This window comes from Gavia stellata, chromosome 6 (assembly GCF_030936135.1).
Source record: "Gavia stellata isolate bGavSte3 chromosome 6, bGavSte3.hap2, whole genome shotgun sequence".
NCBI lineage: Eukaryota > Metazoa > Chordata > Aves > Gaviiformes > Gaviidae > Gavia > Gavia stellata.
Genome location: NC_082599.1, coordinates 12514945 through 12537394, shown reverse-complemented (window position 1 = coordinate 12537394; position 22450 = coordinate 12514945). Strand labels below are relative to the sequence as shown.

At 41.2% G+C, this 22450-nt stretch overlaps 1 protein-coding gene across 1 annotated transcript in view; it reads left to right on the top strand.

The window, feature by feature from the left end:
- The first annotated feature begins 1479 nt into the window (after positions 1-1479).
- The window catches only part of ADARB2 (adenosine deaminase RNA specific B2 (inactive)), a 113045-nt gene continuing 92074 nt past the window's right edge, over positions 1480-22450 (top strand). The window contains exons 1-3 of the mRNA XM_059818793.1: positions 1480-1561; positions 2784-2870; positions 11190-12097. Coding sequence (XP_059674776.1) covers positions 1480-1561; positions 2784-2870; positions 11190-12097 — 1077 coding nt within the window. The remainder of the gene's footprint in view (positions 1562-2783; positions 2871-11189; positions 12098-22450) is intronic.

Below are 22450 nucleotides of genomic sequence, written 5' to 3'. Positions count from 1 at the left end.
GCAATAACATGCAAAAGATGGAAGTGCACAATCTTACCAATAGTTTCATACCTAGACAGATTATTTCCCTGTAAACACCTACATTTAATTACCCTGTCGTGTATCTTCCCCTCCTCCATAGGCTCAATAATTCATCTGTGCTACGTGCATACTACCACTCTTCTCTCCTTACATCGCTCACTCAAAAACCCTGCCCTCCTCCTCCTTCCAGATACATACTAAATCTTCCATTGCTCAACCAATGGGTTGAAATATTAAATTATAATCTTTATCATCTGTATTGATTGAAGGTTATCCTGTTATTAGGGCCTGCCTGAGTTTGGTTGACATGAACTCATCCATTGCTGCTCTAAGAGTGCAGTAAATTTTACAGACCATCCTGTTTCTCTGCCACACAAAGCAAAGACACCAGCAAGGTCTTTGGGGACAGGTGAGAAACAGTAACAACAAAAGCTTAAGGTGGCTAAAGGGTACCTTAAAGGCAAAAGGGAAAATAATTTGCTAAATTCTAAATCCACGTTGTAAATCTCGCCTATTGATTGCACAAAATTGGTTGGGGTGAAAGATAAATCATAGAGTATTCTTTTACCTAATAATAGTATAGTATAAAACAACATGGGTTTACTTTTTGATTGGTGGCAAGAGCAACTTCAGCCAGAAAGCACATGTCCTCATTGCTTGGTTAATGGATTAACTCTTTACGAGAAGTGAGAATATTTTCTCAGCAAAGAAGCTTTAAGTTTGTGTATGACACCCAGTGTCTTGAGGGTTAGTGGTGAAGGTCTGACAGCAGTCAGCAGTCAGGCACAGGCGGAGTACACTTCAGCTCACTGCATCTCAGTATCCAGACACAACAGTCGTTGCTAGTGCTGAAGCCAAGGACTGCCTTGATCCTACGTCTATCATCTGAAGTGTTCTCCTTAACAAATGTAGTCTTTGGATTAGGTCCCAAAAACCTACACTCTTTTCGCTTTAATCAAAGAAACCGGTTGAGAAAGTTAGGAGTGAATAACAGCCTTTATGCTGATCACAACCCAACAGTCTCACATACACTGAGATAGTGTCGTACAGAAACACCACATTTCTCGGTGAGCAATGCCTTAGCAAAAAGTGTCGAAGTATTCACTTAGGAAAATCTTTTGGCTAAAGTGTTCATAAATAGCTTCATTCCTTTGGCTCATGACATCACTACAATCCCTTAATGAAATTGCAGTTCAAAGAGGCTAATTTGTGCTCTAATTATATATTAGTCTGGGCTGAAAGGTTTCTGGATGGAAAAAGGTTTTCTTCTTTCTTGCATTCCACTTACTGTATTTACTTAACAAAGAGCAGTCAGCTTTTACTGTGCTTTTTCATATAGAGTTGAGCTGTAGTGTTACCTAGCTAAGGGCAAACATCTGCAGCCGTTTCTGATGGATTCTGATAACAGTCTTTAACAAGAGCAAGGATTATTTGCAAATGTAGGAAGAACAGGCTCAAATGCTAACAGATGTGCTGCTGAAAAAGTTTAAGAAGTCTTCAGCTGGAATGTCTGCCAGACCAGTGGTAGATCAGCAGCCAGGTAGTTTGAGGAGATGCAGAGAAATACTTTCTCACCAACAAAGAAAGTGCCCATGGAAATATTTTTTCCTGTGTCGCTTGAAAGAAGACATTCTTGGTTTAGTTTTTGATGCTTCTGCCACAAGATGAAAGCCTAGAATTGTTCCCAATGTGTAGGATTCAGAGCATTTCCACCTAACTGAGGCTTTCTAAGCAGAGAAGTACTTCAGGAAAGCAACTAAAAGTCCTTCAAAGCTATGGATCACCTTTGTAAGGTGTGTTTCTGTTTCTTCTGCTACCTAAGGTAGACACCCTGTTGATGTAGGTCCTCAGCAAAGTACCCATAGTTTGTCAGGAGGAATTCAGCCTAAACAAACTGAACTGCAAACTAGATAAACTAGTTAACAAACTAAATAAAACATGTATCTTCAATATATCCCTGTTTCTAGTGTTTGTGTTAACAGCAACTTTTCCCTATAGATAAATCCTGAGGCAAATTTTAAGCTAGTATAAATCAGTATCAGTTCTCATTTTGCTGAATCTGTCCTGGCATCTAATGCGGAGGCTGATCGTGGCACTGGAAGTAAATGTCTGTGCCATCTACTATCTGCAGGATAAACAGAAACTGCAAGTAGAAGGAGCTGTACTTAATACGAATGTGAATAAGGATTTCAAATAGGATTCTTATTGTTTGGATAATAGCTTCCTGTGCACACCATAAAGGTTTTCCAAAAATCAAATCAGTGATTTCTAGAATTAAAAGCAGTTGTAGTTTCTTGTGCCATCAAAGCTTGAGCTTTCTCTGAGTCTTCTGGTTCAGCCTCTCTCAGGGAAAGGAAACAAGAGGAGGTGATATGATGGTCTCATCCATTAGAGCAGTTCTCATGTCCCTCCTCCCAGGGCTCACCGCCTCCAGCTCTCACCCTCCTCCCCCATTCACAGCTGGACCCGCTCAAGCTTCCCGCATTCCCAGCTCTGCGGTGCTCAGGCACCATTGCTGGGAAGCGTGGCCAAGGAGCGCTACACAGGGGCAGAAACCAGGAGGGACGTGTGTTTGGTATTTGCACGTGCCAGCTGTAATAAATGTATGGCAGTTCTGTGAATTTTGGTGGGGCTGTAGAGTCAGGAAAAACAAAAAAGAAACAGACCTGATAAGATGTTTTCATCTGAGAAGTGTGGAGTAGATCAGAATGCACTGACAAAATGCTGATTTTATATGTCTCTTTTCTTCTGTTTTCTTCTAGAAAAAGTAAGCATACTGTCAACCTTCATAGCACCTTTCAAGTATCTGAGTCCTGGCGCAACCACGATGGAGGATGAAGACAACTTAAGTAAGCAGTCTCTTTTCTTTATAGACAAATGAATAATAAAGTTTAAAGATAAAAGCTCTACGGTGTAGCAACAATTGTGGAAAGGAGGTGGATTAGCAAATATTGGCAGGCCACAAGCCCAGTCCTCATGTAAAATACAAAATTCCCTCATGTTGAGTGCAAACACATTCTCCAACCTCCAGTGAAGGAAGGGTTAATCTCAGCTCACCTTCCCACTTTTCCCTGTGAAGACCCTGGCATGACAGGGCTGTAAGTGGTGTGTAACAAATACGAAGGAAAAACTTCTTACAAAAAGGAGACGTTTAAATTCAGGTTTACAGGACTGTGGAGCTGCTTTTCCTTTCCTGTTTATGTTACCCTATTTTGCTCACTTCCTTTTCTCACAATCCCTAAAAAACAGGACATTTTGATGCTGTGTCTTTCCCCCGCTTTCTATTTCCCTGATTACAAAAGGACTTTTGCAAAAGTAAAGACTGCAGGAACAAGCCCTCTACTTGAAAAACTGTTTTCTCTTTTACTTCTATGATATGACCTGGAGAACAAAAATAAAATAAAAGAAAGAAACCAAATCCAATTGAGAAGAGATGATTAACCAGGCTTAAATAAACCAGATGTAAGCCAAAAATTAGCCACCTGATTGTCTTGGGCCCTTACATCTGATCAACGTCACCGACGGTCCCTGAACCCGTGACTGCAGAGTGGGAGGAAAGTGCTGGTGGGTTTGAAGGAGTTATGAAGTCTTCAAAACACCAAGAAGTCTGGGAGTGTGCATTAGGACTGAATAACCCCCAGTAAGCCCTCCCATTTATCACCTAGAAGCAATTATTGTGTATTATCCAGCCCTGCTTATTGTAACACGTCTTGAATCATTAAAAAAAGGGACAGAAGCTTTCTGAACCAAATGAGCAACTAACTCTTTGAGTTTTAGTATCACCTACCAGATGGGTTTCTTTTCCAGCCAGACACACACTGACATGTTGCCCTACTAGAGCCAACGGGTGGGAGGAATGGACTTTTTTTCCCATTGTTGTTAATCTGCCTTGGTTTGATCATGGTGCGGCACCAAGGGGAATAGCTGTTGAAGGACTGAAGGAGCGCAGCCCTCTGTTTTCTGCTGCTCAGTATCACATAGACATCACACCATTCTGCTGCTCAGGGACTGGTAGGTTTTTACATATCTTAGCAAAGGCAAAAAAAATCCTGAAAATCCTTCAAAACTGGTCTCAGGGAGGCTACATTTTCGGGAAGAGATATGAGAAGTGCACACAGGAAACGTATTATGCACATGATGAGCTTGTGCAGGCACCTCCTGCATAATGTTTCCCAAATGTGCTACTTAGTTATTTTTAGGTAATGTAGGAAGTTTGTACAAGCCAAACACTGTAACACCATTTTCTTATTGCTGTTGTAATGCCAAGACTGCTTCGTGCTGGCACTGGCTTTAAAATAGCTCACATGGACAGGGTAAGCTGTGTTTTCTGAAAGAGAAATAGCAAATTTCACTGTTTTCAGGGACATCCTGCACAGTCCTCTCTTGGGTCAAACATACACTCCAGTGATAAGGCAGCAATTTGTTTCTTGGCACATACAACACATTTTTAGGTGTTACTATTAGAATCTTTAAAAAAAAAAAAAGATGAATTAATTTTAAATCAGCCATATTTCAGTGTTCGCTTCTAGTATAGTGGTATAAATCCCAAATTTCTATAGCACACATGTACCTGCGTAGTAATCCGGCATTTTAAAGAGCTTCAGTGATTTGGTCTGAATAAGCAAAACCTTCTTCTGTGCTAACAATTTAACAGCAGCCTAGGAGAATGCTGGCAAGTAGAGAAGTTGTTTGCTTATCCCTCTAGTTTTCTGCTCACCGAGCATCCGTGAGAGTGCTCTTCCCAGATTGTGCTGTATCGATAGGCAGAGTCCCACTAGCTGAAATGGATTCAAACCCTGTTTCACATTCCTTTAGGCCTTCTTTACAAAGGGAGCCATGCCAGGTTAACCACACATGCATTTTCAACTGTGATTATTGGCATATAGACACTATTATTGTGGTTTATGATCCATGAAGTAATACTACTAGAAAAATGTATCGAAGGCACTAGGCACCTTTGGAATGGCACTTTGGGTAAACTAATCATCAGTCTCTGATAAAGACCTTATCTTGAACATGTGAGAAAAGGACCACCCTATTCATTCCCAGAAGTTGAACTTAGCTGAGAATGTAAGAAATGTCACAGAGGATTAGAAATAGGAAGTTTAGCTCTGTACACTGTCTTCAACATTTGCTGTTAGTGATGCATTGAGAAAAAAGACATTTAAATGGTGGTCTTCCCCTTGGTATATCTTTCTAGCACTCAGCAAGAAATTTACTCAGCTAGATTTTGCACCTGAATCATCATATTTCTTAGACATCAACAGACCTGTCTAGTCCTTTCCAGAACCACTGATACTTCTGATCTCAACAACATCCATGAACAGGGAGTTCAGTGATTTAGTGTGTTGTCAAAAAGTGCACCCTTTTATTGCTTCAAACCTGCTGTCTCTAGTGCTTGGATTGCATGAAACAGTGAATAATCATTCCCTGTTCACCGCCTGCCTGCCTGCCTTGCATGATGTTACAGACCTCTGCCTGTCCCGGATCTTTAATCGTTCCATCCACACTATGCCACGGCATCAAGGCAGACTATCACCAGACACAGGTACTTGCAAATCTAGGGTGTACCTCTAGCAGGAGCATATGATTCCTGGGGATCTCACTGTGCAATGCTGTCGTATGCACAGACTCGGTGCAGCACCCTTCTGGAGGTGTATACCTCTCCCCAGTTCCTGCAGAGGGAGTTGATGGTGATGGTTGCCAACATATTATTTCAGCCACTGCACCAGTCTTGTAGGATGAATCCCAGCCCCAGATTCGGTGTATTGAAGCATGTTCAGTTATGACCATGTTGGTCAAAATCCCCCTCAGGCAGCATGAGGCACCAGAGCTTTTGATTGCACAGTGTGAGATACAGCAGGGACCCTGCCTCCATGAAGACAGTGACTATCCCCTTCCCCTTGGGTCAGAGCCCCAAGCAATACCCCACAGAATCAAACCCCCTGTTTTTGTTTTGAAAACTGTGTCTATTGCCATCATTTGGATTTCTCCCATGCCTAAAGCTAAGCTATATTCTGGTTCTGATTCAGGAAGGCATGTACTTAGATCCATTTCTGCCATGGGCTGCCCACGTTTTTTGCTGCATGCACTTATTTGCTAACTTGGACAGAAAGCATCGGAGTCTGAGTATCATCTAAGTCAGGTCATTAGGTCATATGAATAATTTCTCTAATTGGTAAGAGCTGTACTAGACGTGCATGGATTTCACAGCTATTTCAGATAATAAGGTGAGCAAAGTAGAGTATCTTCATTCTGGAACAGCTAAAGGCAATGGCAATCACCTTTCACAAATTTTCAATCTTCACTTTAAGCAAAGTCCTGTACTTTTTTGCAATGGTAATACTTCCCTTCACAGTGTGGTGTTACATACCAATAATGTCTAACAGTATTGTTTTGAACAGCCTGAACCCTGTGAGCTGGCGGGGAGGGTTCAGCAGCAACAGAGACATCATGGCAGGTTTCCCTTAAGTAGACTTCTTTCATGAAAGTTTAAAAATACATATCTGTGTGCTTTCATGTAAGAGAGGAAGGAGTGATTTCTGTTGTTAGCTACAAGTTATTATTCTAAAGTCAAGAATACAAACCTAAAAATCCCAGCAGAAGAGTTCCCATTCCTCCGTTGTAGATTCAATAAGTGTATGAAAATGCCACCTTGCTTGCAAGAGGAGACTGCAACTACATTGCATTTGATGTAGTAGCTGACCTTGAACAAAGGTAGCGTGGCTCTGGCTCCTGGGTTCATACCTATTGCTTCTGATTTAAAATTTTTCACTTTCAAGTATGCCAGGAATTATGGAGGTCAATCCTTCTAACCTCTGCAGTCAATGTGATACAGATGGACAGAAAAAATGTACTCTACATAAGCAGGTCAAACAGGGGTTAGATATTAAAACACAGAAAAATTAAGTCCTACCCATATTTTTGAAAATGCATTGGTAGAAATCCAGTGTTTACTAAAAATTTCTAAAGACAGTAACTTCCTCTGTCAGAGCTATCAGTTGAATCAGAAGTTTGCTATATTACAGAGACTGCAAATTCTTTCTTTCAGTATCATCGCTTTTCAATAATGTACTGCCCGTTGTAATTCAATAGTAAAGACGCCAGCCAACATGAAGACGCCACCTACCACCTACCACTTTCCCATCCTCCCTGGAAGTTGGCTTGGCAGCAGAATAACCTTCAACAAGAACAATATTATCTCTTCAAATGTAGCGTGGAGTATCGGATGGCTAGTTCTGCAGAGCCCTTATGACCCAGAGACATAGGCAGTGTCATTATTAGTGATGCATTGTAGTTCTGAAAAGCTCTTGATGATACAGACTCTCTAGGTTAACTCTACTGTGCATAATGACCAAATGGAGAAAAACATGAAAGACCAGACGGAAGACTGAGGAATAGTGCATAAATAAATATATTTCACTAACTGCCTTTCTCCTTCCCATTCAATTACTGAAGCAAATACAAGATTGCAGTGTCTCCTCTTGCTTGTGAAACTGCAAAAACCAGTGAATAAAGTTACCTGGGGAGATATTACAGTGCAGAGGTGTGGGGCTTTTTTAGAAATCTTACACAATAAATTAGAAACTATTGCCAAAAATTATAATATTTTTCTTTCTCCTTTTTCTCCTTTTTTTACCTCCCTCCCCTTACAATCTTATTATTCTCCAACCTTTCATCATAGGAGAACCACATTTTATTATCTTTTTTTTTTTTCCCAAATGTAGAGAATGTGTTTTAGGGGCTCAAGAGCAAAGACATTATGAGAGATAACAGGACTGAAAATGATCCACAGTTTTGCATTTTCCCTGTGTGCATCCTCCGACTTATCCCTTTCCTTTTAGTGCTCTTCATTTATAAAATTGCTTGTGATTGTTCTATTACAGCTGCTTACAGTATTTATCTTATGTAGTTCGGTGTCATTTGCCTGCTTTGTCTGATTTTCACAATAGAAGTACATGTGCCACCATTAGAGAGATAATTTTATGTCTGCTACACAGAGGTCTCGTAAAAGACACATTTCAAAGACCTCCTATTTCAAAGATACCTGAAAGTATAAAGTAATTTCACATTGCCTGGTGGCTGCCAGGTATCACACAAGTCCATCAGGCTCACAGACTTTCTGAGCACTCACTGAATTTACACTGCATCTGATTTACATGCCACGATGTCTTTTGGCCAGCTGCAGCTCTCACTGAGGTCTGTGAAGAGCTGAGCTGTTTCCTGGTGTTTCAGGATCAGGTCCTCTAGAAATCTGGTTGACTGTAAGGATACTTTCATGGATTTCCTTCGCTGTGACTAGGCCAAAACATACCACAAATACAGGCATGTCACCATCACACACACCTGACGTTGTCCGCGTATCTTTTGTGTCTGATCTCTGGAAGTTTTGCACTTGAATCTCTGCATTTTTTTCATTACATCAACGCAAACTCCCTGTTGGCCAAAAGCTGGACTAGACAATTTCACAGACAGAATTTAAGACAAACAAGTAATGTCTATTTTATATTGCTGTGTTTTTAGTTAACTACTGTTTTAGTGAGGGTGATTAAGGTAAGACATTAAGGTCAGACATTCACGTTCACGAATCCATGGTTCTCTGACTATGAAAGAAAAAACAGCTGGAATAAGACAATATGAATTATAAATACAAATAACCCCTTGAGTTTTCCTATTCAGTGGTGCATAATCAATACAAATTCTTTTCAAACCTGAATATTGTGTGAAGCAAGAGCTATCTTTCTTTTCATGCTTCCTGACTACAATATCATTATGTACCATAATTGGCTCTGTAAAACCCTATTAGGTAAGATGAGAGAGGAGGTGTGAAATACAGAACCAAACCTGCTTCCTTCTAAAAGGCATGTCTGAGTCAAAATATTTCACCTTTATTTAAACAAATGCATACAACCAAAGAAGGATATTCTGAGTGGGATGGAAAAATGAGAAAGGGTCACGGTGGAAAATGGCTGGCCAAAGCCACTGCCAGGCTGAATAGAGGAAAGTTAAAGTTGGCAACTCCTTCCCCCTCAGATCCGATTTTCCACAAATAGAGTTGTGAATTCAATGAGAAAAGACCACATTATCCTTGTGTCTTAGTTAAACTGACCTTTTAAATATCATATTTCCAGAGAGGCTGGTTTAAAGATGTCACAATTTATGTGGCTGAATGCCATATGATGAAAGTTTTCTGTTACGTATTTCTTTTTCTTTCCTTCCTCACCTGTCTTCATTCTCTCCCCTTAGCTTCAGAAAGTAAAAATTAACTAGTCACTAAGACCTTAATTAGTCAGTTCATGTTCTGCCTCAGCAAAGCGCTGCAGCACGTAGCTCTGCAAGTAACTTTGGTGAGACATAGACACAGGCTGGAAGCTCAGAGTGTGCTGAAGGGTTTTCAGGAAAGGGAGCCTAAAGACTCAGTCCTGCGAATGGGCCCCCACGCATGCAACTGAGCCATGGCTGTTGCTTATGTCTAAGCAGTGAGCTGCTTTCTGTGGAAAAGCTTGCATGAGTGCAGACTTATTGCTCTGATGGGAAAAAGTCTTTTGATATTTAACACAAGTGCAACTCGTCAGGATATAAAGAAGGTTTTTAATCATGATGGTCGGTTCCACATAATTCTCTGCAGGCTCCTGTGCATCTGTCAGCCCAGCCTAATACCGGGCTGCAGCAGAGACACACTGCTCCAGCAGAAGCTCCTCAAGGCATAGCCAGCAGCTTACCCCTTGCATCCTTGCAGCCAGCTTGTACATGAGGGTAGAGAGGAAACAAAACATGGCCATGGCCCTGCAGAAAGTGGGAGGATGATTCTCTGTCCTCTAAGGACTACATGGACCCTCTCTGTGCTTGGGACTCACGCAGCCTGCACAGGTGGCATGCTCGTGTCTGACAATAACAAACCATGGGAAAGGCTCCACACTCAATGCTGATTGGAATACAGCAGGCAGCCAGGCAGTGCTCTGCTCAGGAAGGGATCAGGTGCATCGCTCCAGGGACGGGTTGCTTCACAGGTTGGTTACACTCATGTTTACTTCCTCAACTTGCCTCTGCCCCAAGCAACGCACAGGAGGACTGGAGGATGTATCGGAGATGCAATACATTTAAACAAATTCATCAGAAATTACAGAAATGTTATAGGACACTTACTTAGACAGCAGCACATTTTCTGTCTCATTCAGGACATCAGTGAGATGAATCTCCGTTTTCAGTCATGCATCTGCTGTAGCAAAGAGCACTGACTCACAGCATGGGCATTGCACAAGCATAGTTCAGAGCAATGTGTGATTCATTGGCTCAGCAACAACGGAGTGCTCCCTCCCTAGCTCCCCACTGTCATTTCATTCCCTTCCTGGCACTCCTGGCAGTCACTCTCTCCCATTGCTTTTCTTTGACATAGGTCATTCTTTAGATCAGTAATTACTCCCATCATGATGCTCTGACTTTTCCTTTTTTTAGATTTACCTAGAATTTTTGCAATATTAATTGTTGCTGATGCAAGAGCTAAGACTATCTGCAATTGAATTTGACAGAAAAACTTGCACGTATTAAACTGGAATTTGAGTCCGGACCAAATTATTGTTTCAAATGCTAGGAAGGTCTGTCAGATCATTTCTTAGGCTGGATTCATCACGTTAGCAACACAAGAGCCTATGGTGTGAGTAGAGCCAGTCAATGTATTCATTGCAAATAAATTATTCAATGCATTTGCCCATTTTTCTGTTTGTGAATCATTTGTGAATCATTTCTGATTTCTAATAATGTGTTCATAAGCATTCACCCACATGGATTATAGAGCAAATCTCAGCCTAATGGAACTTTTCAAACTATTCACTTTTTACTAGCAATTATCCAGTGTGAATGCTAAGTCACATGGCATCAGTTATGCTTCATCTTTGGATGATGTAATCTTTTTTTAAAACAAAACGCTAGTGACTAATGCAAACAGAACTTTAGGGACAAGTAAACATTCAGGACATGCAGAAAATCTGTGCAATAAATAATAAACGAACCATTATACAGATATTTGAGGAAAAACCCCAAAAAGGGCTGAACAAGGATATTTATCATTAACTCTTTTTTCTTTTTTGGCTATTCTGACAGCCCTAGGCATAATGTCAGCTACTATGATGACAACTGTAATGTGAGGTTTTTTCTTTCTTTACTGACAGGTACCAGCAGTGCAGAAGTAAAGGAAAATCGAAACATTGGTAACCTGGAGGATCATCCAATATCCTCTAACGAGAGGGGAAGAGGGGCAACACCTAGCAGTAAGAGAAAAAGACCCTTAGAGGAAGGCAATAATAGCCATTTCTGCAAACTCCAACTCATCTGGAAGAAAGTCTCGTGGTCAGTGACGCCAAAGAACGCTCTGGTTCAGCTACATGAACTTAAACCAGGTTTACAATACAAAATGGTTTCCCAGACAGGTCCAGTGCATGCTCCAGTCTTTGCTGTTGCTGTGGAAGTAAATGGACTTACGTTTGAAGGCACAGGGCCCACAAAAAAGAAAGCCAAAATGCGTGCTGCAGAGCTAGCTCTGAAGTCGTTCGTTCAGTTCCCCAATGCCTGCCAAGCTCACTTTGCCATGGGGAACTGCATCAACCCGTCCACGGACTTTACTTCTGATCAGGCAGACTTTCCAGATACTCTGTTCAAGGAGTTCGAACCGTCTACACACAGTGAGGACTTTTCAGTCTATAACCCTGTTAATAACGAATTGCTTTCCACTGCTTATCGACACGGGCGCTTACTCTGCCATACGCTGGACTTAATGGGCCACGGTAAGCAAAACAAGCACAAGATGGCATCCAAAGCAGAGAGCGAGAAGAACCCAGTGGTGCTGCTAAATGAGCTGCGGTCAGGCCTGCGGTACGTCTGCCTGTCGGAGACGGTGGAGAAGCAGCACATCAAGAGTTTTGTGATGGCAGTGCGAGTGGATGGGAGAACATTTGAAGGCTCAGGACGTAGCAAGAAGCTGGCCAAGGGTCAAGCAGCGCAGGCAGCCCTGCAGGCCCTCTTTAACATTCGGCTGCCCAGCCACATTCCCAGCAGGAGTAAATGTCACCATTTGCCACAGGTGAGAGCTCCTGGGTAGCCACCACCACGTTGGAGGAACTCTTTCGATGAATGCGATCGGTAATGCGGTAGCTGTTGTTCCACCAGATGGTTCCTCTGATGTTATAGCAAATGCCGTGCCACAAAATGGCTCTTTTCTCATAGAAACAGCCAGATGCCACAGGCAAAAGCTTGACAATTGTACCCTGAAATCACTGGGTACAATTTGCAGCCTTTTCCATAGGAGGCATAGATGAGAAGGCAAAATGTAAGGGGAAATACCAACATTTCAATTTGCTAGAGAGAATAATAACATTGATGCAGGCAGAAAAGTGAGGTCATTCTGTGGTACTGCATGTTTCGTGACAGAAAGGAGCCCATAAACAAAGGGATGCCCCATATACTCCTTTCAGAGTTAATTTTTGATGAGGACAGTGCCATTCAGAAGAGGTAGCCATGACAAGGAATGTGCCTGTGTCAGAGCAAACTCTCCAGACAATTCTGCCAGTAGAAAAGTTAAGGATTTTTGTTTATTATAGGCTTACTTTTTGGCTTGGTTTTGTTTGTTTTCAAATATACCTCCAACAGCACAAGGAATAGTGAAAGCTCTGAACTTTTCCTGGAACAAATGTAGAGATTACTGCTGTGTTCATACATAAAATATAGAACTGAGGTACATACTTAGCGCATCAAAATTTCACAGTTGGTCATGTGCCAAAGGCTATCTTAACATTACTCAGACTTGTGTCAATTTTCTAAGTTCAAAGGAAGCCAGAATTTGCAGACATTGGGAAGTATTACACGGGTTCAAGTAATTTCTTGATTTGTTTGCGCGATTATAAAAGGTTTGATCCATCAGCACCAGGAGGTGATCTACCACTACAAAGCTCCCTTTATGAAGGGAGCTGTTAATGTCCAGGATTTAATGCAACGCACTGGGAGCACTAAGAGTCATTCTGCAGCTGGCTTGCTGTGAGACCCTAGGCAAGTCATTTAAATCCAATATGCCTGTAATAAAAACGACCATATTATATGACAGAACACTTCAAGTTCCTTAAGTAGTGTGTAAATGCAAATTATTAGTAGCAATACTCATTAATATTAGTAAAGACATTCATTAGATGTTCAAGGAGTTTGATAGGAGATGAATCCTTTAGGTGACATGATTGCCTGCAGGACCCAGGAATTATATTCGGTGACCCAGAAGTTTCCTTCCTGTTTCCAAAAAGGAAACATAAGAAATGTAAGAAATTCTAAAATACTTCATAATCCTCCACCTCTTCCTTCTAATTCTAGTTTGTAAACTCCATGAACCAGTGGGATAATAACCTAATTTAATAATAGTAGTGATCTTCACAGAGTGCTTTGCAGGCATTTTGGAAGCCTTGCCCAATCTGGCAGTTCCATCCTCCCAGTACTCCTCCACAGTACGGATAGTTTTAAATGAGAGATCTATGCTGTTTCCTGCCTGAATTAATTCTGGTAAAAAGTAGTTTGTTTTGATGAACATGCCTGTCCTTCCCCATGGAAACCTAGCACTTGGATATAATGAGGAATCTCTAGTCCTGTCCTGCTGGCTACTTTGCTGCCTGCAGTGAACTTTGCTGGGTGGGTCAGCACGTAAATACCATGCATTCATCGACTGATAGTTTGTCACGTTCTGAAACTGCACCACAAGTATCATTGCCTCAGTTCCTGAGCCCTCTGAAATATTCACTGGTTGCTTGGCTTCATGATCATCTTCTACCCGAATATCACATCTTACCTGGGTCCCCAGTTGTTCACTAGGTGACACATTCTTCAATGTATATCCCCTTTTTTATGGCTTTTTCTCCTTTCTGTAGACTTCTGCTCTCCTTATCTTCTTCTCCTCACTGTTCTGGAAGTATAAATGTCAGTGAAAAGGTGTCACTGAACTTTCTCTGTCAGTAGTTATGTATTGACCAACTAAAAGATTACTGAGGCACTTTTAATGCCAGCATTCATCACATTAATTGAGAGATAAGCCTTAACACTGACTCTGCTGACCTCCTTACTAGCTGTTCTCATCAATAGACTTAGCAGCCGTGACACAAAAACGCGAGTCTGTGTTACTCACTTAAGTCATAATCCAACTTCCACTGAAACCAACAGACGTATTTCCACTGACTTCAGCTGGGCTATAGCTTAAGCATTAAATCCAGAAGCATCTTTACTTGTTCTTGCTGTGTTGTGCATTATCTCATCAAGTGACTGTCTTTGCTCATTGCTTCAGTCAGCCCATCTGGCTGTTTGGTCAGTCGAAGCGGTGGTAACCATACTGAGGAGACCGTAGTTCTCATTGAGCTGTGGTCAGAGCCAGCTGCTCCAAAAGTTGTCTCCCTGATCTTCTGCAAACCACATTTTCAAGGACACATTTCAAGCCAAGTTTTCAAAGCTATTCCTACTCAGTAGGCTCAGCTTCGTTTGTCCCCCAAAGTGTTTAAAAGCAGGAGAGCACCCTGAAACCCAAACAGCTTAGGGATAGAATTTGAAATATTAGGGGGCTTTGATTTCTTCATAGAATAAGGAGTAACTATTGTCCTATCCAACCGTTCACTCTTCATGTGCTTCATCGTATTTGTTAGGATATCAGACAGCTAACTCACTGATGGTAGGGACAGGCAAACAAGATCAGCTGTAACAGTTTCACCTATATTTTGAGTATTTTGTAGAATCCAGGAGTATGTTTATGCCTGTGGTTGCCATTTACAAAGACTATTCCAACTTTGCGTATCTCTGTTCCTGTCCGCCTTGCTGTTATCAGTGGTGTTAGGAGGCCAGAATTTGTCTTCTCCTGATTACAGCCTGACTAGAAACAGGAAAAGCCAAAAATCTTGTAATACTGGTAGTCCAGTTGTGCTGAACTTATGGATTTCACTGTGTCCAAGAGAGTGTCAAAAAAGTTCAGACGTCCTTATGAGCTGGGCCTCCCGACCATTGACATTTCTGCCTTGCTCATTAGGTCTCCCAGGGGACCTGGTGTCCCTCAGCCTGGGCCTTGGGCATGCCCTCGGACTGACAGCCACTTTTCCTGCTGATCAAGGGAGATTCAATGTAAAATGTCAAAAGAGGCACTATATCCTCCAGTCTGTCCTGATAGGTGCTGCCTACACAGGAGGCTTCCTGAACCGCCAGGAAATCCTGTCACCTTGATCTCTTCTGGTTCAGGCAAAACAAAGAAATGCAAGAATAGCAAAGCCAGAAATAGATTAATTCCCTGGGGCAGCTGCAGTCCAACTTGCTTCTTCAGCTGCCTCTCCTGCCCCTCACCTGCCAATGCTGAAAACCCACCATGAAACTGTGAGCACTTTACAATACTGGTACTTTCTTAAAAGAACATCACAGCGCCTCTGATTTTCTTCCCTGTGATTGTTCCACGATGTGTTTGGGCTGACTGCAAAATTATACCCAAAAAACAAACAAAAGCATATCACATTTTACACCAGGAAAAATTTTTAATCTCATAATTTAAAGCCAAAATAATTGAGATTGTGGCTTCTTTACCACCATCAACAGTGCTTTGATCCACTTCTGTGATTCTCATACAGGTAAAATGATGGCTGGGGGACCTGAGCTCCTGCCCATGTATAGTGTGAATAGAAGGTAGCTGAGATAATCCAAGAACCAGCTGAAACGGTCAAAAGATTTGCCCAACAATCTGCCAGCTACTGTTCTTCCTCAAACCAGATGTCTTATCTGTGCTATGCCACTGAAATGCAAGATAAATACTATGACGGTCCGAGGCTGGGCACACCATGTTGATCAAAGTAGCTGAGATAGGAGCCTGGAGATCTGCTAAACTAATGGCAGAGATGAAGTGAGTCAGGAGAACAGAAATTACAATGCATCACTGTGCACCTTCTCTAAGTCACTAAATATTGCTCCTTGCTTCCTAGCATATTTGGTCTGAACTCATATTGTCCATCAAATAATATGCAATTTCTTCAATCATCAGCTTTTATGGAAGTCTGACAATTGTTTCTCCCTACCTGGGGAGCCAATGTACCTATATTCCAAAACAGGAGACAATATCCAAGGGTGCTGACCTATCCAGCCCTAATGAGTCTGCACTGGTAAAAATACATCCACATGCTCCCAGCATTTCCAAGTGCAGTGTGCTCATTTCAGGAGATCAAGGTGACCCCCAACTGCATCTGACCAGTCTACAGATTGTTTTTCTACTCTTGTAGTCCTTCTCATCTATCTCACTCAGTCTAAACAGCATTCTTACTGCTGTAGAGCAAAACCATTAATTAATATTGCCATAACAAATTAGTAATAGAGGGGTGCTTGGATTTCAAATGGACCTAAATTAAAAAAGAATAGGTGTGAAAATTGCATTCACTCCACTTTGAAATGGCTTAACGCTGCTGTTGCTGGTTCACATCCAGAGCCTCCAGAGCAGTAGTTGTCAATTTATTTATTTAAACAAAACCTCATTGTGTTCTGTGTGTGTATCATCAGAAAGAAGCAGGGTTTTTTTCCTTTGGCAAATAAAGCTAACCTTTTGAATCCAGTTAAATCCCCTATTTGCTGAAAGCTTCATTTGCAGACCAAAGCAACCTCAGTATCCCCATTGCAATGATTCTTTACCCCAAGTAGGTCAAAGATTCCTGCCTGCTAACTTCAGTGTCACCTTGGTGAGCAGTGCCAAGGGAAGAACAACCACCGTGTCAGGGAAAGCCCTGCACACCATGCCTCTCATCCACTTCCCTCCAGAAACCTGTTTCTCTTTGTTGCAAAACTGGTTTATTTTCATGCAGCATCAATTGTTCCTGCTTCCTTCACTTTATTTCTCTCACTATCCTCGTTTGCCAACTTCCTTGCAACCATGCCCTCTCGCCTGTGTGGCAGTTAAGACGGGGCTGCGGTTAGCAGTGATAGATTTGACTCCGGTGCGAAGCACACAGAGCTGGCATTGAGATTTGAGAAGCTGTTCCAGCATATTTCTGTGAAGAGCTTTGTCTGGTCAAGTGACCAGATGCATTTTTTTATAACCTTCTCTGTTTTCTCCTGCACAAAGAGAAAGAGCTGATAGGTGTGTGTGTAGTTCCTGACAGACAGTGAGATGCAACAAAGGGAAATGGTGGGGACTGGAGAGATGCCTCTGCAATACAAATAATGTTTGATTTTCAACCATCTATTTCACTCTGTAGGTGGGGAAAGCTGCTTTTTATAATCAGAGCAATGGGCAGTCGAGACATTTATAGGATTACAGTTTCTTAAGCAAAACAATGGCAAAAGCACCAATTTAGAGGCACAGCATTAGTGCACTGGATGCTGTTATTATTATCCTGGCTGCTAATAAGATTGCAGTTACTTCTAGGCTCACAGCTGAGGAACTAGGACCACCCCCTCACCCCTCATACAAGTCCAATGTAAAAGATGATTATTGCCCCAGAGAGATTACAGCTTGAGTCTTAGATGAAGAAATTACCATGTTTTAATGTATATCATCCATGAAAGACAAAAGGGAGGTGCAGAAGGACTACCTATATGGAATCACAGGAAACAAATTAACAGGGTAGAAAGGACGCCGGTCGCTTGCTCTCATAGCATCAGCACATGCGTGTAGACACATTAATGGGTTTGCACATGAAAACCAGTGAGCACTACAAAATAACACATTACTTTGCATCAGCTGGGCTACAGTAATGCTGCAGCTATCTGCTGCAGAGAGAAGTGTCTGAGTTGGCGTATCCATTTCCACCCTCCATACCTCTCTCTTTTGCTCCTCAGTTGCTGTACCCTGTAAATCCCTGCTCCCTCCCGGCCATAGATAACTCCAACATGATCCCAAAAACATTCCCCTGCACTTGTCTTTAAGTCCTACGTGATATAGAGCATGCTCAGGGCTTTCAGACCATTAGGTATGCTAAACAAAACTCTTTCTTTAAGAGAGATGTTAAAATCTAAATATACCACTCATCTAATTAATAATACTTAGGAGGACTGTAATAATGGTGATAATTAGTTAATGAATGGCTGATCTTCATGGACAGAAGTGGAAAAATAATTTTAATATCTTCAAGGGAAAAAATCTTCAAGGCTGAAAAGCATTTTTTTTAAGTGTATATAAACTTATGTAATTTAAGTTTACAAGCAACCCAAAACCCTTCTTCCTCTGAAAAAAGGAAAAATACAAATATCTAATTTTCCTTTATAAACACTCTGAAGAGTCCACTCTTCAGTGCATTTAGAGTGGGGTGAATCTGATTTAGCCATCTGACTTGGCTGCTGGCTGCTTTTTTAGTGTAGTTGCAAATACTTCATACCATCCATACATCCACAGAACCAGCACTTGATTTCTTCCCTTCAGAGTCTAGATTGCTTTTTAAACATGGCTAGTGAGACACAGTGTGGACTCTGCTGACTTCTGCTATTTACCATGATGAACCAGCCTTGCCTATCCTGGAAGCTGATGGTGTGGATCTGATTTGTGAAGAATTATTATTTGTGCGACCCATTATGGTGAGACAGTTTGTGCAGAATGATTAGGGCTCCAGCAACAAGCAGAGCTAGTTAGTACATGAAAGCTGCATCCCAGCCTGGTGTCATCCACACATAAAACTTCCTTCTAAACCAGACACTCTCGCAGCTGTCAGAGTCGCCTTTGTTGCTTTCTGGCTTTGTAAGTGAGCTAGGGACACTTCAAAAAGCTCTCTGCAAGCTGGACCTCGTTAAAGTTCCTGCTTTGTCCTGGACTTGCATCCTGACATTGTTTATGATGCTTCATTATTATCTACTTAATACAAGCCATGATCGTCCTGCTCCGCTAAATGGAGCTGTAATACAAGCGCCCAGAGTGAATTTTTCTTTGGTCGAGTTCCATGTAAAGCCTTCTCTGTTTGAGCTGGAGTGTTACAGTCATGCCAAAACCGTGTTCTTTATCTATTTTTATCTGTAGTCACATCTAGGAAGCCTTAATTATTCAAACAGATTTTTCCTCCTATGTGCAGAGTATGAGAAGCAAGCTCCTACCATTTATTTTATGATGACTACTTCCCTCTTGTGGTCCTTGTGCCAAGCGTGTGGCAGGCAGATCATCGCGCTGCGAGGGGAAGTCTAATTACACAAAATGCCACTGCACCTTGGAAAGGCGGCAGCTCAGAGCCTGCAGTTTCTCCAGTGATGCTGCTGAGAAGCCCAGTGTCACATGCAGCAGAGGGAACGTTCCTTTCCTGCTGAATAACAGGAAAAGTCTTTGTCTGTTTTATTTTATTGCATCCATTAGCTTTCAATAGTGCATTTGTATAGTAGTTTTTGAGAAAACCAACATTTCTCCTGCCTCTTTATCTCAGCTAAACTCCTCATGCAAACTGCAATGTGAAAGGATTATATACATACAAATACATACACACGCAAAGTAGTATGCATGTCATAAAATTCAATAGGTGGAATATATTTAGGGCTTAATCTTGGGATTGTTGAGAATTAATAGACAGAGCAGACTTTAGACTTGTTATAATGGATGTAAAATGTGATTTATCTGTTTAGACATTTATACAATCAAACAAAACTAGAGAATTGGCTCATGTTCTTTGAGAGAGTAAAATCCTTTGTTGTTCATTTAGTGCTTTCTTTATATGACTCTCTTACAAGTGAGGTCTGGATCTCTGATGGGAGCAAAATTTATCAGAGCAAGGGGATTTTTTCTTCTTTTTTTGACATGCATCATGCAAGATGTGAACTTTTGTTAAGATAAAATATTTTTACAAAATCCTGAGAAATAGAAAAGGGAGATAAATATGCATATTCACAGGAAAAGTGGGTAAATTATCCATCTTCTTTCATCACAAACTTTCATTCAATTAAAACAATCAATATTGTCTATGTCTCATGATACCTATCAGCTTCTTAGACTGAATTCTAAGACACATAAAATATTAATATATCCATAAACCTTTCCTCCTCTGCCTTAAATTCTTCAATATTGTCTTTAGACAAATTCATGTTGCTGTTTCATCCTTTCTAGTTTTCCAATTAATAAGTCACAGTTTACTTCTAAGCAAGCTAATCATTATTTCATATTTGTCTTCTGAACTGGAGCAGACATTTGATATGAAGGCACTTAAGCACTTGTCATCACATCTGCTGCAGACACCAGCCACATAATCAGACCTGAATTCAGACAATGGTACCTTAAAATCAGTGCTACACTGAGATGTCACCCAAATGAGCCCATGCTATTGAAGCCCCACTGATTTTCTGTATAAATTCCTTGTGTGCTGTTTCTTCTCACTCTCTTTATCCAGTTCGCCTTTAAAAACTAAAGGTGGAAAGAAAACATTCCCTGAAGAAACATAGTCAAATGAACAAAATGAACGTGTTTTGGTTTGTTCAGAGAAATAGCCTAAGAGTCCCATGATTTCTAGATTCTTCTGTTCATGTCATTTCATTGTTGAGTTCCTATTTTTAGGCCGTCTTCTATGAACTGGACACTATTACTCACAGAAATAATTACAATCAAATCCTTTCCCTCCTATGTGGGTCATTGCTTTATTAGGTTAAACACAAGGAATAATGTGAGTCTCCAAGGTCTTGTGGGGAGGGTGAAGTCAGCAACACTGGCTTCATTTCTTGTTTGATAATTAGTTTTTATCCAAATCACCTCTGCCCTATACATTTAAGGAATAATCCTCTGAGGGATACTGGAGAATAAACTCATTACTCCTGAATCAGCCCCCTCTTTTCTTCCACTCTCCTTGATGCACACACAAGTCATCTAACCCTCGGTGCCTAATGACCCTTGTACACTCACCATATGGATGACAGTTCATAACAGCACCACAAATAAACTGTTAGGGCTTGGTTGTCCTGGCCATTGCAGAGAAACAGTGTCCAAGAGAGGTGCAGAAATTGAACATGCTTGTTTAAACCTGATCCAGCTACACAGAAACCCTCTGCAAACCGGGGCAGTAGCCATCAACGTGCAGCAGCCAAAAAAGCCGAGCTAGAAAATAATAGGGAGCAGTGGTTGATAACACAACAGACATAAAGTCAAGCTCCTGGAAGGCTCATGGTTATGGCAGCAATGAGGGGCAGATGAGCTGACTGATGACCAGAAGATACAAATCAGAGCCACACTGAAGCTTTTGTGTCCGAGTATCAGCAATTCAGATGAAAATGGAAACAGACCACATAGCTGTTAAAAGTGTTCTCTGAGCCAAAAGTCAGCAGTGGCACCACTTGGAAAGCAGCATGATTCACCCAAAATAGTGTCCTATAATAATACTTATAGCAGCTCACAACACGATAACATGGAGAGAAGAGGAATGGCTCATGAGGATCACCATTCTGGAAAACACCTTTACAGATGCTAAAGATAGTTATCAGCTCCCACCCAAGAAAAATGAAAAAGCCCGTGCACATACATTCCTATGGATCATATGGATCATTGAGCTTGCAGCTCAGCCCAGAGGTTTTGCTATTCCCAGCCAGGACTGACAACACACTAAAACACTGTCATAGTTTGCTGACTTTTGTGGCATTGCATGTTCTCCCTTCAGTGCTCAGCTAAAGGCCACTCGGGATTTTTTCCTGTACAGAGTTACATAGACATTACCGGAACAGCAGGCATGAGCTCTTGACACAAAGATTCTCTTTGCCCATTTTGTGCTTATCTTCTTAAAAAATACACCTTCTTCAGTGCTGTAGCGCATTGCTGCTGACCATAATTCATACACATCTGTCTGGTTCTCTGATGGTTTAGTCATGGCCTAAACCATCAACATTTACTCTGGCAAGTATCTCAGCATGGCTGGAGGAGTCTGTGGATTGTATTTGCCTTTCCACTAGGTGCTGGCTACTGATTAAAGAAGACAGCAAGACATCTTAAAAATTATTTATTTGCTAAATAAACAGATTATTTTACTCAAATACACAAAAAGTTCTGAAAAACAAAACCACAAAATATTGCCATATGAACCCTCAAGTAGAAATTATTTTTCCCTTCCTTTCGTTTTTTTTAAGTGTAAGATAATTTTGGTCACAATAATAATCATCCTACTGATAGGAGATGGCCTCTGCTTTTCCAGAGCAAGAACCTTCAGTTGCATGTTTTACATTTCAACTTTGAGGCAAATTAAAGTAGAAGAGGGATGAGGCTGCTGCTGTCACCACGTTCTGAAGAATGCTGACAGGAAGAAATGAATAGCATTCCCCAAAACACTGACAAGCTACAGTGCATAAATTCTCCTTTTAAATCCTGTATTCACAAAAAAAGGAAGTAACATGACTTTCAGATTTACTAGTCTTTGATGTAGATACTTTGAAATTTTTCCCTCTATGAATAAGCAGGAGCCTAAAATTAATGTAAATTTTCAGAAAATTACATCTTTGCCTGCATCTTTTC